The sequence below is a fragment of the Nomascus leucogenys genome, chromosome 4, assembly GCF_006542625.1.
Source record: "Nomascus leucogenys isolate Asia chromosome 4, Asia_NLE_v1, whole genome shotgun sequence".
In the NCBI taxonomy this organism is placed as follows: domain Eukaryota; kingdom Metazoa; phylum Chordata; class Mammalia; order Primates; family Hylobatidae; genus Nomascus; species Nomascus leucogenys.
Genome location: NC_044384.1, coordinates 112,885,437 through 112,900,942, shown reverse-complemented (window position 1 = coordinate 112,900,942; position 15,506 = coordinate 112,885,437). Strand labels below are relative to the sequence as shown.

Sequence of the window (15,506 nt, the reverse complement as noted above, 5' to 3'; positions counted from 1 at the left end):
GATCTAAATTTACAATCATTTAATTATCTTCCCAACTGTATTAATATGCTATTTGATGTGTACATTGAAATTTTAATCTCAATGTCGATATTTTTCATTTCTGGAGATTTTATTTGGTTCTTTTTCAAAGTTGTATTATTTTCTTATGTTTTTAATCCCTTATTTTATGTCTTTAGTTATTATGAACTTTTTTTTTTTTTTTGAGCAGAGTCTGGTCCTGTCACCTGGGCTGGAGTGCAGTGATATGATCTCGGCTCACTGCAATCTCGGTCCTGCTGGGGATCCAAGTGATCCTCCCACCTCAGCCTCCCAAGTAGCTAGGACCACAGGTACGTACTACCATACCCGGCTATTTTTGTGTATTTTTAATAGAGACAGGGTCTTGCCATGTTGTCCCGGCTGGTCTCGAATTCCTGAGTTCAAGCAATCTGCCTGCCTCAGCTTCCCAAAGTGCTGGAGTTACAGGTGTGAGATACTGCGCCTGGCCAATTATGAACATTTTAATCATCTCTATCAAGCAATTCTACTATGTGACATTTTTAAGGGGATAGCCTGATTGTGTCTGCGCGTGTGTATGTCTGCTGACTCTTCCTCATGGTAGAATATTTCCTTCTGTGCTTTATAATTTGGGAAATCCAGCTTGACCTGGGCTAAAGGTGTGTCCTTCCAGAGAAGTTTTGTTCCCTTTTAGGGGCCCCAAGACATCATTCTAGGATCACTTTCTATGTTAATTTTTTAGATGTAGGTTCCAGGACTACTCAGGTGTAAATTTGAACCCCAAATCTGTATAAGGCCAAATCCATAGTCACAAGCCTTTCAGGGGTTACTTTTTTCCTTTCCAGCCCTGGCTAAGACAGGGATTCTTTATCATTTCCCAGGGCCTGTGTGTAGGTTTTTTCTGATTCACCATTTTTCTAAATGTATGGTCATATTCTTATGGGGCTACTCAGTTTCGACCCCTACTCACACTGTCCCAAGGTTGAATGTCTTGTCTCTACATGCTCATTAAAATCCAAGCCTCCAGATTATGCAAATCAACACCTCCCCACCCCACCCAGGGCAACTACAGAGCCATTTCACATGTTTACTGCTATGGTTTTTAAGCTTCTTTTTGCTTTTGGCACTTGGGGTTTCTGTTAAAGTAGCCCCCTCTTATCTATGGGGAATACATTCCCACAAGGCTGCTAGTGAGTACGTGAAACCATGGATATTACTGAACCCTATATATACTATGCCTTTTCCTAAATCTACATACCTCTGATAAAGTTTGATTTATAAATTGGGCACAGTAAGAGATTAACAACTTCTCTTTGTCATATATTTGGCTTCTCTTTGGCACATCCGTATTGCCAGCATCATTACTCTTCTGCTTTGGGGAATAATGATTAAGTAAAGTAAGGGTTACTTGAACACAAATACTGTGATACCACAACAGTCTATCTGATAACAGAGATAGCTAGTAAGTGACTAATGGGTAGGTTGCATATAGAGCATGGATATGCTGAACAAAGGGACAATTCATGTCCCCGAGCAGAATAGAGCAGGACAGCGTGAGATTTCATCATAATACTCAAAACGGCGTGCCATTTAAAACTAGTGAATTGTTTATTTCTGGAATTTTCTATTTAATATTTTCACATCATGGGTGACCATGGGTAACTGAAACCATGGAAAGCAAAATTATGGATAAGAGGAACCACTGTACTTTCTCATGCACTTAGCTATGTAATTCAAAGGATGCTTCCTGTATTTCAAATTGTTTATTAATAGGAGACTTTTCAGATTTTCTTGTCCATAATGTTGCTGGAAACAGAAGTTTCATTTGCCTTTTACCTTTATTTGTGTGATGGGCTAAAAAGTTAGTTAAATCTATCAGTCTTCTCCTTTATGGAATTTGTCTTCAGAGACATGCTTAGAAAGGCTTTTCCCATGCTGATTATTTACTCATGCTTATTTTTATGGTTTTGTTTCTTAACACTTAATATTTAAACTACCTAGAATATATTAAATGCAATAAAATCAAAATCTTACATATTAGTAATAAAGCTATTCAAACAGAACAAAATATAGCTATAACACAACTACATTGCCTGTTATCAATATTTTAACGACAAGTTTAATACAATGCAGTTCAGCCACAACTTGCTGACCCAGTGAAGCCACCAGTGCTCTTCATCACACCTAACTTGCTGCTCAGTCCAACCCAATGGTCACAACCTGATAAAAATACACTCAACTGAAACCCTGCATAACTACCATCTGAAGACCACCCAACATTTCCAACAGTGCCATGAGACTTCTACCCGCTGAGATGTAGCTTTGCCTTCTGTTTGCACATAGAAGGAAAGAAAAGTAAAATTACAGCAAGTGGACTCAAATTGGTGAAAAAATCTGAATAGGCCCCGCAGAGAACTACCTAGAGTCTTGGGTTTGGAAAGTAAGAAGAAAAGAAAATCCTCATACCCCACAGTGTGAGAGACCTACCTGCCTATGGGGGTCACTTGAACAGCTGGGCCTGAGACAGGCTGGGTCTGCAGTAAGAGCAAGCTTAGATCAAATGGGGCCAGAAGTCCCCCTACCACCCCCACACCAACCTCGATGATGATCTCAGAAGCTCCTTTTTGAGGCCAGTGGGCTCATGGCAACTCAGCCCTGGGATCCTCTAAAGACGGGCTGACTCTGTTTACCTGGACTGATCCAATATGGCCCTGTCCTGGGAGTTGAGAGATGCCCAACTCTGCCACTGCCATGTCATCCCTCCTGTCTCTGGGCCTCGGTTTCCCTATCTGTATAATAAAGAGGCAGAACTTGATTTGGTATCAAGAAAAAAAAATCGGAATTAGAACCCAGACATTCTGACTTCCAGGAGCAGTCTAACAACAACAACAATAGCACAGCTATCATTTGTTTTGAGTGCTTACTGTTTATCAATCTATGAGCCAAGCATGTTATACACATTATCTTATTCAGTCCTCATTACCTTCCTATGAGGTTGATATTGTCATACTAATTTCACATTTATTGAATTCAACAAATATTTATTGGGCCAATTACTGAGTAAATTGCTTGAGATCAGCTAGTTAGTAAGAGCTGAGTCAGAATTCAAATCTGGCTCTGCCTGATTTACTTACTACACCCAGCTATCCATCCATCCATCCATCGATCCATCCATCCATCCATCCATCCATCCATCCATCCATCCATCCCTCCATACTTCCCTCCTTCTATCCAACCACCCATCCACGATTTCCCCCATCCAACAACAGCGATGCAAGCTCCATCCATAAGAGAACTACCTCCTTCTGCACGCACTCTCCTCCACCTACAAATTACAAAATCTCAAGTCTCCACACATTTCAGGTTTACCCCCAGCTCACTTTTGTTTTCTAGACTCTGGGCATCTGCATACACTTCTTTTCACTCCACCCTCCCACTCCAAATCTACATTTTTCAGCTCCTTAGAAGCCGACCCTTTGATTCCCTCCTTCCTCCAAGACGTCCTCTATGACGATTCCCACCCTCAAAAGATCCTTCTGTGTGCAGGATCCCTTCTTCCTTACCCATGAAGGCTGTGCCAGCTGCCCGAGGTCCCCTCCTGCCAGGATGCCCATTTGAGAGCCAGCTGCAGGCAGCCCTTACCAGGTTTCCGACCTGCAGCATCTCCTCGAATTCACTTGTCATGTTGTAGTGCTCCAGTGCCATGAAGAGTGTGTTGAGCACGATGCACATAGTGATGGTGAGGTCAGCAAACGGGTCCATGACCACCAACCTCACTCCCTGCTTGATGGACGTCCACAGTGGGCAGCACTCCCAGATCAGGTAGCGCTGGGCGAGGCGGTTCCAGCATGGTGGACACTTGCGGCGAGACTCCTCTAACTCTGAGGGGACAGCCAATGAGTTAGTTTGATTCTGTTGACTGAGTCATATGTATCTGGAATACCTTCCAGGAAAGATTTATGACTTGCTCTGGGAGATGACAGGGCTGCTAGGTGACAGCGGGACAGTGGGAGCAGGGAAGGCCGAGGGAATGGGTGGCTTGTGTCCTGGCTCCTTAGTCTGGAAATATGAGAGAAGAGGGCCATAGGGACAGGAAACAAAGATGGAGGCGGGGAAAATGGGGGCAGGAGAGATTATCAGGACAAACGTACAACTGCTTAAGACAACAGTCCCACATAGACCTGGGGACACTCAGGGGAGGACAGGCTGAAAATGATGAGACAGTAATGGGGACATGCAAGTTCGGACACGACACCTGGGACAGAATGGGCAGAGACAGATGTGGACATCTGGGATGTGTCAGGACAAATGGGAGAGGGGATTCCAAAGACAGGCTGGAAAAGATGAGAATACATCTGAGATAGGAGGGAATAAGAACAGGATGGGGGGTGCCCAATTCAGACTGGAAGGGATGTGGAGTTGCCTAGGGCAGGAATGGCTGGGAAAGATGTGGGATGCCTGGAATAGTCTGAAGTAGATATGGGAATAGCTAGAACAGGCATGGGTGTGCTCAGGACAGGATGGTCCTAGACAGACATGGTTATGGTTGGGAGACGATGGAATGAGACTGACAAGCATCTGGGACAGGCCAGATGTGGGAGTGTTTGGGAGAAACACAGGCATGGTGATACCCAGGAGAGAACAAGCTGAAACATGAAAAGACACAGAAGGACAGGCAAGGCTACACAGAACAGAGAAGGCTGGGACAGTGTGGGGATATCCAAAGCAGGCCAAGACAAATGGGGGATGCCTGGGTCAGGCTGGGATAAAGGTGAGGGTGCCTACAGCAGAAGTAGGGGGTGCTTAAATGACCTGGGGCTGCTGACCTTCCAGTGCACTGGTGAGGACACTGACTGCGCTGAGGGCCCGCTGCCGTGCTCCTGGCTCCTCGAAGCCGTCTACACACGGAGCCTGGGAGGTCACCATCTGGGGCCCGCCTGGCTCCTCCGATGGCGTGGTCTGAGTGCAATCAGGAGATTTGCGTCAGCCTGGGGAAAAGGGTCCTGCCCCCAGCTCTAGTCCTGCTGGACCTGGGGTGGCCAGTCCAGACTCAGGCTGGGGATGCCACAGGGATAGGATGAAGGTCTTGATGGGACACCGGATGCTGGGCTTCTCTGTTCCCAACTCCCTCCCAGTTAAGAACTCCCTCCACCCCTCCTCCCAATCACTGTCTCCTTCATTCTCCTTTCTTCTTCACTGCCTCTCATCAGCAGTGATTCCTGAGTGTGGTCAGGAAGCTACACATATCACAGGTCCTCCCTGAGCCTGATGCTGCCATACACATTAGTACATGCAAAAATGATCTGGGAGTCTTAATTGACCACAAGCTTCCTGGCGTCAAGAGCATAAAGAAACTGAAAAGAAAAAATCCAACATGCTCTAAGATAATGCTAATAGAAGGATAAAGTACAATGCTTACACATGGCTGGTGGGGGCTGTGTCTTTTGTGGAGGCATTTAGGCTGGATTTACCAAGAAAATGTTAAATTGGCCCTCAAGTCCTCATCTAGTAATCTAACTTCATAAATAATTACACATGTGCATCAAAAATACACATAAATGATGTTCACTGCAGCAGTGTTCCTAATACCATAAGAACAAAACAACCAATCAATAGCAACCATATTCAAATCAATTATAGACACAATCCAACTCTGGGCTCTGATAGACAACAAAGAGAACGATGCAGTTCTTTGTATGCTCCCATGGGGACATCTCCAAGACAAACAGTGTGATGAAAAAACAAGAAAGAGATCTGGAAAATGCATACCAAATAATTAAAGTGGACATATCTGGGGAATGGGATTGTGGGGGAGGGGAAAGAGAGGGAGAAGTTCCCTTTTCACTTCATGTACTTCTGCACTGTGGGGTTTGTTTTCACCATGCATGTACCATTTTTATCAGTAAAAAACCCAGGCCTGGAAACAGCCCTGGTGAAGGGAGGTGGCAGGCAGGCATTCTCTAGGCTTACCCAGAGCCTCCCGCAGAACCAAGGAGGGCCAATAAAACCTTCACTTCAGCAGGGCCCTGCATGACCACGGCCCAGGTGCTGAGCTGTTCAGCATGCAATAGCAAGACTCTGTAATCTTCGTAGGGCAGAGGGAAGATGGGCCGAGATTACCCAGGGTAGAAGAAGCAGGGCATAGGGTGGGTACCAAATAGATCTGGGCTCAAGTTAAGCACATCCCGGCCATTGGCAGGACTGCTCTGAAATGTTGCCTAGGGAGGTAGTGAGCTCCCAGTCATGGAAGTATTCAAGTGGAGGCACCTGAGAGGGCTGAGGTGGCTGGTGCAACGGTACTACCCTAGGTCCAACGCAACCATGAATTTGGCCAGCTTAACTCACAAGCAAGTTTTACATTTTCCCAACTTCTCCCCTCCTTCTTTGCCATCTATGATAGTTTGGTTATCACTTGGCACATATGCACTCTCTTTCCCCTCCCACCGAGGGTGAATTAAACTTCCCTGCCCTGGGCATGAATGACTTGCTTTGGACAACAGAATGTTAGTGGACATGCTGTGAACAGAAACCTCAACTGGGCTAGTGCTGTTTATCTTGCTCTTGTGCTCCAGGAATTCTCCATGAAAAGAGCTTCCCCAGGTAGCTGTCACCCTTTCAGCCTGAGCCTCAGAACAAAGATGTAGAGCAGCCCTGAGCCTAACCCACAGCATGGAGCCCAGCCCAGCCAGCATGCAGTCTGGAGCAGGGCTTCCCAGCTAAGCCTAACCTACATGGGCCACGTTGTAGTCAACCTGCAGATAAGTGAGCATGAGAATAAAGGCTTGTTGCTGGAGATTGACTTCTGGGGTAGTTTGTTACACAGCATTATTATTACAATAGCTGACTAATACACCATCCTAGTCCAGGCGGTCATCATCTCTTTCTCAAAACCACTGCAACAGCCTCCTAACTGGCTTCTTTTCTTTTTCTCATCCCTGTATTCTCTGCATAGTAGAAAGGGATTCCTTTAAAAAGTAAATCAGATAATGTCACTCCTCTGTTCAACAACTCCTCCCACCCTACTCCTCCCCATCTTACTCACACAGTATATCCAAACTTATCTATGGTCTAGAAGGCCCTGCACAGTCCAAATCCTAACTCATGAAACTCATTTTAATGTTTCACCACACCTGGCCCTGTTAGTCCCTCTCATCCCTTGGATGTCTCCTCCTCAGGGGCTTTGCACTTGCTATTCCCTCTGCCTGAATGCTATTCCTCTGCATCTTTAGGGCTGGCTCCCTAAAATCATTTGCCTGTCGATTTTAATGTTACCTTCTTGGGAAGGCCTTTCCTGAGTATTCTAATAGCCCTCATCCTCATCCCTCCCCTTAGCAGCTTTCTATCACATGACTTATTGCTACCTGAAAATATTGATCAGTTTACTGTCTTCCTAACTATGGTATAAAATCCAAGAGACAGTGATCTTGCCTTCTTTGTTCGCTGCGATAACCCTGGAGTCTCAACACTGCCTGGCACGCCACATGGCAGGCTGGCACTAGATAAATATTATTTGAATGGATAAATTCTTGGGAATCAATCAGAAGGCTTGGGTTAGAGTTCCAGCTCTGTTCCTAACTTGCTAGGTGGCCACAGGAAATGAGGATGAAGATTTAACATGTAGGGGGAGAAAAGGAATGGATATTCAGTGTGCTTCTCCCACCTCCATCTGGACTTTTGGAACCAGGCAGTCTCATACAAGCAGGGGGCAAAGTAAGTCTTCAGCCCCTACCTCCCAACCTGGATAAACTGAACGTGAGCTGTCTGCTGGGCTGGCCCTTCCTCCCCATCCTTGTTGATTAGGCACCCACAGTGTGCCCAACCCTGTGCTTTGTTTTCAGACTAGAACTGGACAGAAATGTCTCACTGGGGACCCAGTGGAAGCACAGAAGGCATTCCCAGGGGCCTGCAGCCTGCTAATCTCTTTGACTCTTCAAATGTCTCCATCTTGGTTCGCTAATTCCTTTAACTTTGCAAATGACCCTGTCTTGGCCTGCTAATCCCTTTAAGGTTACAAATGGGCCCCACAGAAGTGAGAATGGGTGAAGTCAGAATTCCTGGTAATGAAGTGCTTGAACTTGGATTCCTCCCGACATGTGCAGTACAATGAGATGATTTTCTCCTTAACGAGATTAGGAAATTCTATTAGCGCTCCCAGCTGCTGACCCGATTCCATGAGGCTGAGGCTCCAGGGCTGAACCTGCCTGGTTTAATGTTCCTGGAAACTAGACACCCCACCCTTCAGATGGGCCAGGGCCTCCCCAGCTCTACCTAAAGCTGTGGTCTGCCCCCAGGGGTGCCCAGTTTCCTCCCTTCACCCTGTGCTCCAGAGGAGTGTGGGGCCCTGGGCATTCTGCAGTGTACCCCAGGAACCTCACTCCTTCCTGCTCACTAATACCAATAACAGATAATACCAATGGCTCTAACACCAGGCAAGTATGAGTCTCAACACTGGACCTAGTTGCACTCTTTCAATCGTCACCACAACTTGCTGGCGTATAATTCTCACTTTACAGATGAGGAAATTGAGGCACAAAGAGATTAATTAACCTGTACCAAGTCCCACAGACTGAGCAAGAGTCTGAGTGGCACAAAATAAGCCATGTGGCTGGGAGCCCTGCATCTTCAGGCCATCCTCCACCTTCCTGGTCAAGCCTCCCATCCGTTCTACCTTCCTCTCCAAGTGCGCCCTGCAGGCCTTGGGGGCTGAGCCAGATGTTCAGCTTTTTCCTGGGTGGGCTGCTCTGGTCACTGTGTTGGGGGCCCGGGGTCAGCAAGGACACCTGATGGCTGATTGGGCAGCCATCAGTCTGTCATAGGACTAAGTGACCAAAGCTCTGATTGGCCTTTCACAATCTGGCCAGTCCCTTCCTATCACCTTTGTAACAGTCACTGCAACTTCTCTCCCCGTCGCTCACACTGACCTCATGGCAACTCCTCCAACAGGCTAGACAGACTTCTGCCTCAGGGCCTTCACATTTGCTGTTCCTTGTGCCTGGAACAGGCTTCCCCAGATGATGGTAATGACGGTTTTACTAGTTGTGACATATTTAACTATCATCCCTCTTTATCACCATTACACACAATATAGACATTTTTTCTTTCTTTTTTTTTGAGATGGAGTCTCACTCTGTTGCCCAGGCTGAAATGCAATGGCGTGATCTCAGCTCACTGCAACCTCCGCCTCCTGAGTTCAAGTGATTCTCCTGTCTCAGCCTCCCAAGTGGCTGGGATTACAGGCACATGCCTCCATGCCTGGCTAATTTTTGTATTTTTAGTAGAGATGGGGTTTCACCATGTTGGCCAGGCTGGACTTGAACTCCTGACCTCAGGTGATCTCCCCACCTCGGCCTCCCAAAGTGCTGGGATTACAGGCATGAGCCATCGCACCCAGCTTTCTTTTGACTTTTGTCTGTCTGTTCCCATTAGCATGGATGCTCTATGAGGGCAGGGTTTTTTTTGTAAGTTTATGCACCTAGAGCCCAGCACACAGTAGGTGCTCAACAAATATTTGGCGTGTATTTTTGGACTTGGCACTGGTGATCAGTTCTGGGAGACCAGACCTGCCCTGGTGCCTGCATCTCGGGGCTGGCTCACCGTGTCTGGCGGGTGCTCTAGCATCACAGGGCGGAGGAGGTGGCTTCCTGGGGATGTGGCCTCTGGGTTGCCTGCCCCCAGTAATGAGACCACCCCATTGCAGTCCACAGTGCTGTTCTTTTTGCCATTGAGGGCGTGGCCAGGAGCCGAGGTTCCGGGACTGGGCTGTCCCTGGGCACTGGTCCGGCGCAGGGGCCAGGGCACCAGCAGTGATGTGCGGTGGCTCTCGCTCTCCCCCGCTGTGCTGTTTTCATCATCTGCAAAATCTGCTTCGGAACCCAGGTCTCGCCGGCGAAAGGTGAAAATGCTCCCACGGCTGGAACGTGGCTTCATAGAAGTCCTGCTGAGGCTGTGGGTGAGGCTGAGATGATTCTAAGGGCACGAGGAGAGGGGACACGACCATGACATGTGCTCTTCATGTGCTCCCAGCCTGTCTTTTGTGCCATTGGCCTCAGCTAAACTTCTCAGAGCATTGAGGGCTTTTTTGGCCACACAGGAACTGAGTGGGTTGGGCCGGGGGTGTTTGGAAGAGGGGATGTGGGGTTAGAGATAATCCTGTATCCTCTGGGATGTCTACTCCCCTCAAATCTATGTCTCTGGAGCTGGGAGCCTGAAACTTAACTGGGCTTGGAGTTAGAGCTCAGGCTGGGCAAGGGAGAAGGAGGCAGGAAGGCTCCTGGTGTTGCAGACAGGCCCGGCCTGAGGAGGACCTGGGGCACTCAGAATGGCCCCTCACTCTTATGGGCATGTCCTTGAACTCCTACCAACCCATACCATGGGGCCTCATCCCCCAGCCCCGGCTCCAGTGCTGGGATACTGGCCTCAGGTTGGGGATATCACAACACCCAAAACTACCCTGTCCCTCTGCCCAGAGCTCCCCAACTCTAAGGAAGGCCATGGGAAACAGGAAGGGCAGACAGGAGCAACCATGGGGGCTGTGACTATACAGGGGCCTAGCATGATGGGCTTTTCATGCCAGACCCACCCTGGAAAAGTTAGAACCACAGCTGGGATTACCATTGCTCTGGGACCATCTTCTGAGTCAGACTTGGGGAGCCTGTCTTCCCCACACTCCTCAGTTCCTGAAGACATCCGTTTTCTCCTCTTGCTTCTTCTCTCATGGCTGTTTACTGAGGCCAAAGGGGACATCTCCAGGGAGCTATGGGACATGGTATCCACACCCCTGATGGTGAGGGCCTGGAAAAGAGTGGAGGAAGGGATATTTCCATCATTGAGACTTTGTGCAGCCTCAGGCTCAGGCAGGCCAGGCAACTCTCAGTGACTTGGTTTTCCCTATCAGTAAGTGGACTTGCACACCTACCCCAAAATGAGGACATGATGGAGATAAAGTCAGACAGACCCAGAATGTTTTGGGAAAGATCAAGATCCAGGAAGGAAGGTAGGAGTGGCTAAAGTGGGCTGCCTTTGAAGACGGGAGTGTGTAGAACAGGTGGGAGGTGGGTGCAGATGAACAGAGAAGTGGCAGAACCAGAGGGCAGAGGCTCTTCTAGAAGGTTTAGCTGGCCAAAAGTGTACTGGAAGATGTGGCATGGGGTAGTCAGAAGAACAGGTGGATGCCCACAGCCTGGCTTCTAATAGCTCACTCTATAGCCAGCCTCCAGGCTCCACCATGTGGGGGACTGGGGATGGCTAGGGCAGCATTGTCAGTGCTTATTTTCTGAGACAGCTCTGTTCTCTGACATTGGACCTTCTTCACTACCCCACCAGAAGGCATCGCTTGACCAGAATAAACTATGTGCATGTACACGTGGATCTCTTATCCAGCATGCACTATGCTCACAGGGACCATCTTTACCCAGGAGCTACCACCCAGCAGGCACCATTTTTACCCACCTGGCGCCACCTTCACCTGGAAGACATGATGACCATAGGGAACAAGTTTACTCAGCCCAAGCCACACTCATAGGACCCACCTTACCCAGCAGATGTCACTTTTACTTAGTAGGCTCCTCACTAACAGGCACATCTTAACCCAGCAGGTTCCAAATTTTTACTCAGCAGATACCACATTCACAGAAAATACCTTTACCCAGCAGGCACTGCACCATGCCCACAGGCACCAGCTTTAACCAGCATATACCCCACCTATAGGCACCTACAGTCAGGTGAGGGCTTAGAGGCTCCTTGGTGGCACTGCTCACCCACCTCGTGTTCTTTCTTGAGCATTTCCATGGCCTCCTGGAAGCGCTTTTCCTTCTCCTGGGTCTCAGCGATGGTGGCTTGGTTTTGCTCCTCATAGGCCATGGCGACCACAGCCAGGATCAGGTTCACCAGGTAGAAGGACCCCAGGAAGATGACAAGCATGAAGAAGATCATGTAGATCTTCCCTGCGGACCTGAGGGTCTGGGGGAGCAAGGGGACAGAGGTCACCCTCACTGGGGCCCTTTCTGGGTTATGGCATTTCCAAGTCACCTAGTCTAGTTGTGCCAGGGGTTCAAATAGCCATAGCCTAGGGAGGAGGGTAGAGATGTCCCACCTATAGAGAGGGACATATGCTGACCTGCAGAGGAAAATGACCGGCACACAGCGGGACTGTGTCCCACCCAAGGAGGGAGGCAAGGCACAGGGCATGCTGTGCCCACAGGGAGAATATTCCATCCTACAGGGAGAAAGAGTGTCCCATTCACAGAGCAGAGAGCATCCTATACAAAGGGACTGGTACTTCATCACCAGCAAAAAGAAAGTTTCTTTGCTTGCTGATCCCTTCTCCCTCAGAAGCAAGGGTCCTTGTCCCCTGTCCCCTCCAAAGCTCTCACCAGTGGGGAGGCTGCTGGGGCCACTTCTGGCTGGTCACTTGTGTAGCCTGGACCCTGAGCCCACACTTGCTGTCCCTCTGTGGGCACACACGCACCTGCTGATAGAGGCGCTCCCAGCAGTCCTGCGTCATCAGGCGGAAGAGTGCAAGAAAGGCCCAGGCAAAGGAATCGAAGCTGGTGTAGCCGTGGTCAGGGTTCTCGCCTGCCTTTAGGCACCGGTAGCCCTCGGGACATGTCCTGCAGCCACACACAGAGACTTTGTTCCATGCTGTCAGGGGTCTGCTGCCCTTGAGACCCTTGCTGGGCCGGACTTGTCTCCCTGGGCAACCCAGTTTATGCCCCACTGCTCGGTGAAGCTGAGCTTCACAAACCTAGTGCCACGCTGCTGGAGCCTGCCTCTGTGACTTTGTTCGTGCTGTGCCTCCCACTGGGACACTATCTTCCTCTTTACTCTACCTATGTGTACTCTGCTAGGCCTAAATCAAGCTCCCTTCTGCCCATACGACACACCATCCCCAGTTACTATCAAGTTGCCTCTCCTCACAGAGAGCAAGCACTCAAGCCTGGCTCATGTCTCTTCTTCTGCCCGTCTACCCCAGGAGAAGTTGAGTACAGTATGGGCATGGGAGAGAGCAGGGTTGGGGACAGCAGTGAGCCTCGGCTGAGCTGAACAGGATGAGCCCAGGGCAAAGGCAGGGCCATGGGGTAGAGAAATGATTCTGGAGGGGATGGGCTGGGGCTTGGCCATGTCAGGAGCCCATTTGCACAACTGTGCACACAGCCACTGGTTCAGTGAGGCAGATCCACCGTTCACAGAGCTGGAGGTGATAGCCTCTCTCCAAAGAGGAAATGCTGGTCTGGAGTCATGTGTGCATGTATGTGTGTGAGACACACACACACACACACACACACCCGAGGGACTTAGCAAGTGGATAGATGTATCCAGGGACCTCTGTGTCTTGCTAATGCCCCAAGACCCTCCAGACAATCTCTTTGGTGATGGGAAGGAGGCAACAAACTTGGTACTTCTCCTTTGAGGTGGCCCTCTGTGACCCCCTTCTCTAACACTCCATGGCACTGTCACACTGATCCAGACCCTGGTGTGCACAGGGCCCTGGAAGCTGCACGTGGCTACTGGGCATCTCAAGGAAAGTCCAGGCTGCTGGGGAAACCACATTCACTCCAAGGGACAGATCAGCAGCGAGGGAGGGAAGACTGGAGCTGGACGGAGCAGTTCTGGGGAGCTCCTGGAAGGGAATAGAGCTGGGGGTGGGCTGGTTGGGGGGCTGTAGAAGGCATCCTAAGCTATCCCTCAGTCCAAGCCCACCTTCACGGCTCCGTTAGCTCTCCCTGCAGCTGTGTCCCTGACCTTTCTCCAGCAGCTGTCTCCTCTGTGCTGGGGGCAAGGTGGGGAAGCTGGGGAAGGGTCCTGGCAGGGAAGGGAGACAAAAGAAGGCCTCGCTGTCCCTGGGGTCAGGGCATAAATAGAAAATACCGTCAGTTGAGAAAACTCCAGGAGACTCCCCTGGCAGGACAAGGAGACCCGGGGTGGTGGGTGCCACATACCCAGCGTCAGAACTGTTCCCACACAGTAACACGTCGGAGGTGCCATTCTTGAGCAGGTAATTTTCTGTAAGAGAAACATCATGCTGTTGAGGGGCACTCTGGCCCAAAAGTTTCTGCCTTGCATCCAGGGCTCTGGGGAGGTGGAGACCTCACTATCACTAGTGTCACTAGTGGTCTTCCTTCCTCTCTGCCCCTTCCCTGCCCCTGCCCTCTGCCTGGCCAGGCTTTGGGCAACTCTGGCTGCGTCTCTGGCCTTCCTCCTGCTCCTCTGCAGACATCCTGCTGCCAGTGCCCCCATGCTCTCAGAAGACACGGGTAGCCCTGGGCAGGGCCTCAGCTGTCCCCACAGGAAGCTTCTGCACCCTACCCAAAACCACTCAGGGGGCCCACCAAGGCCAGGAGGCAAGGGTCTGGGCAGAGTTACAGCTTGGCTGCCGAGTCACTGTGGGGCCTTGGCCGGCTACTGCCCAGCTCTGTACTCACTTCCATCACATAAAATGGTGGAGGTGATGCCTGCCATAGTCACCATGCTAACGCTGTGGTCTGTCCGGATGGGGCTGCACCAGACAGGACCACCCGTCTTGTCCTCTCCTCTCTGTGGCAGTCATCAGTCCCCAACACTCACCATTACCTGGCTTTGTCTTAGGCGACAGTTGTCAAAGCATGGTCCTTGAACCAGCATCATCAGCATCAAGTGGAAACTGCTTAGAAATGCAACTTCCCGACTGCCACCCAGACCTACTGACTCAGAAACTCTAGGGGTGGGGCCCAGACGTCTGTTTTCCAGAGGCTTCTGGGTGACTTGGGTGCACATGGAAGTTTTAGAAGCGCTGTTATGAGGCCACTGCTGAACTACTCATTGAGTGTCTATGTTTCGTTTTCCAAAGTGGACTGCTGGTGTATGTAAGAGGCCCTAACTTCAGAATGGCCCTCAGGGTCATTCTGGCCCAGGGTCCTGTGGCCTGGAATCTGGCCTTGCAGCGGCATGTACCTCTGAAACAGACCAATGGCTCTAATCAAGAGTGGTGCTGGCCATCAGCCTGGAGAATGGAAGTGTGAGCCACGGGGCAGTGAAACAACGGAGGGGCTCACACAACTTGGCACAATCACTGGGCTTGTTCCAACCCTCTTGCAGGGTTCTGGGGTGCACGTATATGGAATGAGCATCCTGGCAAGGAACACTGATGTCAACTGGGAAATCTCCATGCCAGCTAGGTGGGGCTTCACCCTGAAGCTTCATCAACTACTCTGGCTCCGTGTCCACCCCTTTCCTAAGCTGACACTCTGTGGGCAGGCTGGTCACCTTGCCATTGCAACACTCTAGGGTCAGTCCCATCTCCAAATGCTGCAGCTGCTGTTCCCCTAACTGGCCCTCCATCTAACTCCGTACTTCCCACTCCTCAAGCACTGCCTCCCCATCTAGCCTGGGAAGTCACAAGGCAGGCCCTAAGTCTGCTCCCCGTCTGTCCTCTGTCTGGGTCTCTGGAGGATCAGGCAGGGCTTGAACAGCCCTGGAGGCCTGCCCTCTGGTGACACCTGTGTGGGAGGTGACCCCGCTCTGCTGGTCTCGCA

At 50.1% G+C, this 15,506-nt stretch overlaps 1 protein-coding gene and 1 long non-coding RNA gene across 11 annotated transcripts in view; one reads left to right on the top strand and one right to left on the bottom strand.

Annotated features, from left to right (window-relative positions):
- SCN5A (sodium voltage-gated channel alpha subunit 5) overlaps positions 1-15,506 on the bottom strand; it is a 101,349-nt gene that overhangs the window by 45,906 nt on the left and 39,937 nt on the right. For all 10 annotated transcript variants that reach the window (XM_030812108.1, XM_030812107.1, XM_030812110.1 and 7 more), the window contains 7 exons: positions 13,935-13,998; positions 12,464-12,605; positions 11,758-11,955; positions 10,609-10,788; positions 9,592-9,963; positions 4,824-4,956; positions 3,640-3,878 (listed from right to left, as the gene is read on the bottom strand). In XM_030812108.1, the coding sequence (XP_030667968.1) occupies positions 3,640-3,878; positions 4,824-4,956; positions 9,592-9,963; positions 10,609-10,788; positions 11,758-11,955; positions 12,464-12,605; positions 13,935-13,998 (1,328 nt within the window). The remainder of the gene's footprint in view (positions 1-3,639; positions 3,879-4,823; positions 4,957-9,591; positions 9,964-10,608; positions 10,789-11,757; positions 11,956-12,463; positions 12,606-13,934; positions 13,999-15,506) is intronic.
- Positions 288-6,790, top strand: LOC115834811. The gene is made up of 2 exons (XR_004029791.1): positions 288-329; positions 6,570-6,790. It is a non-coding gene; the product is annotated as an uncharacterized LOC115834811 (long non-coding RNA).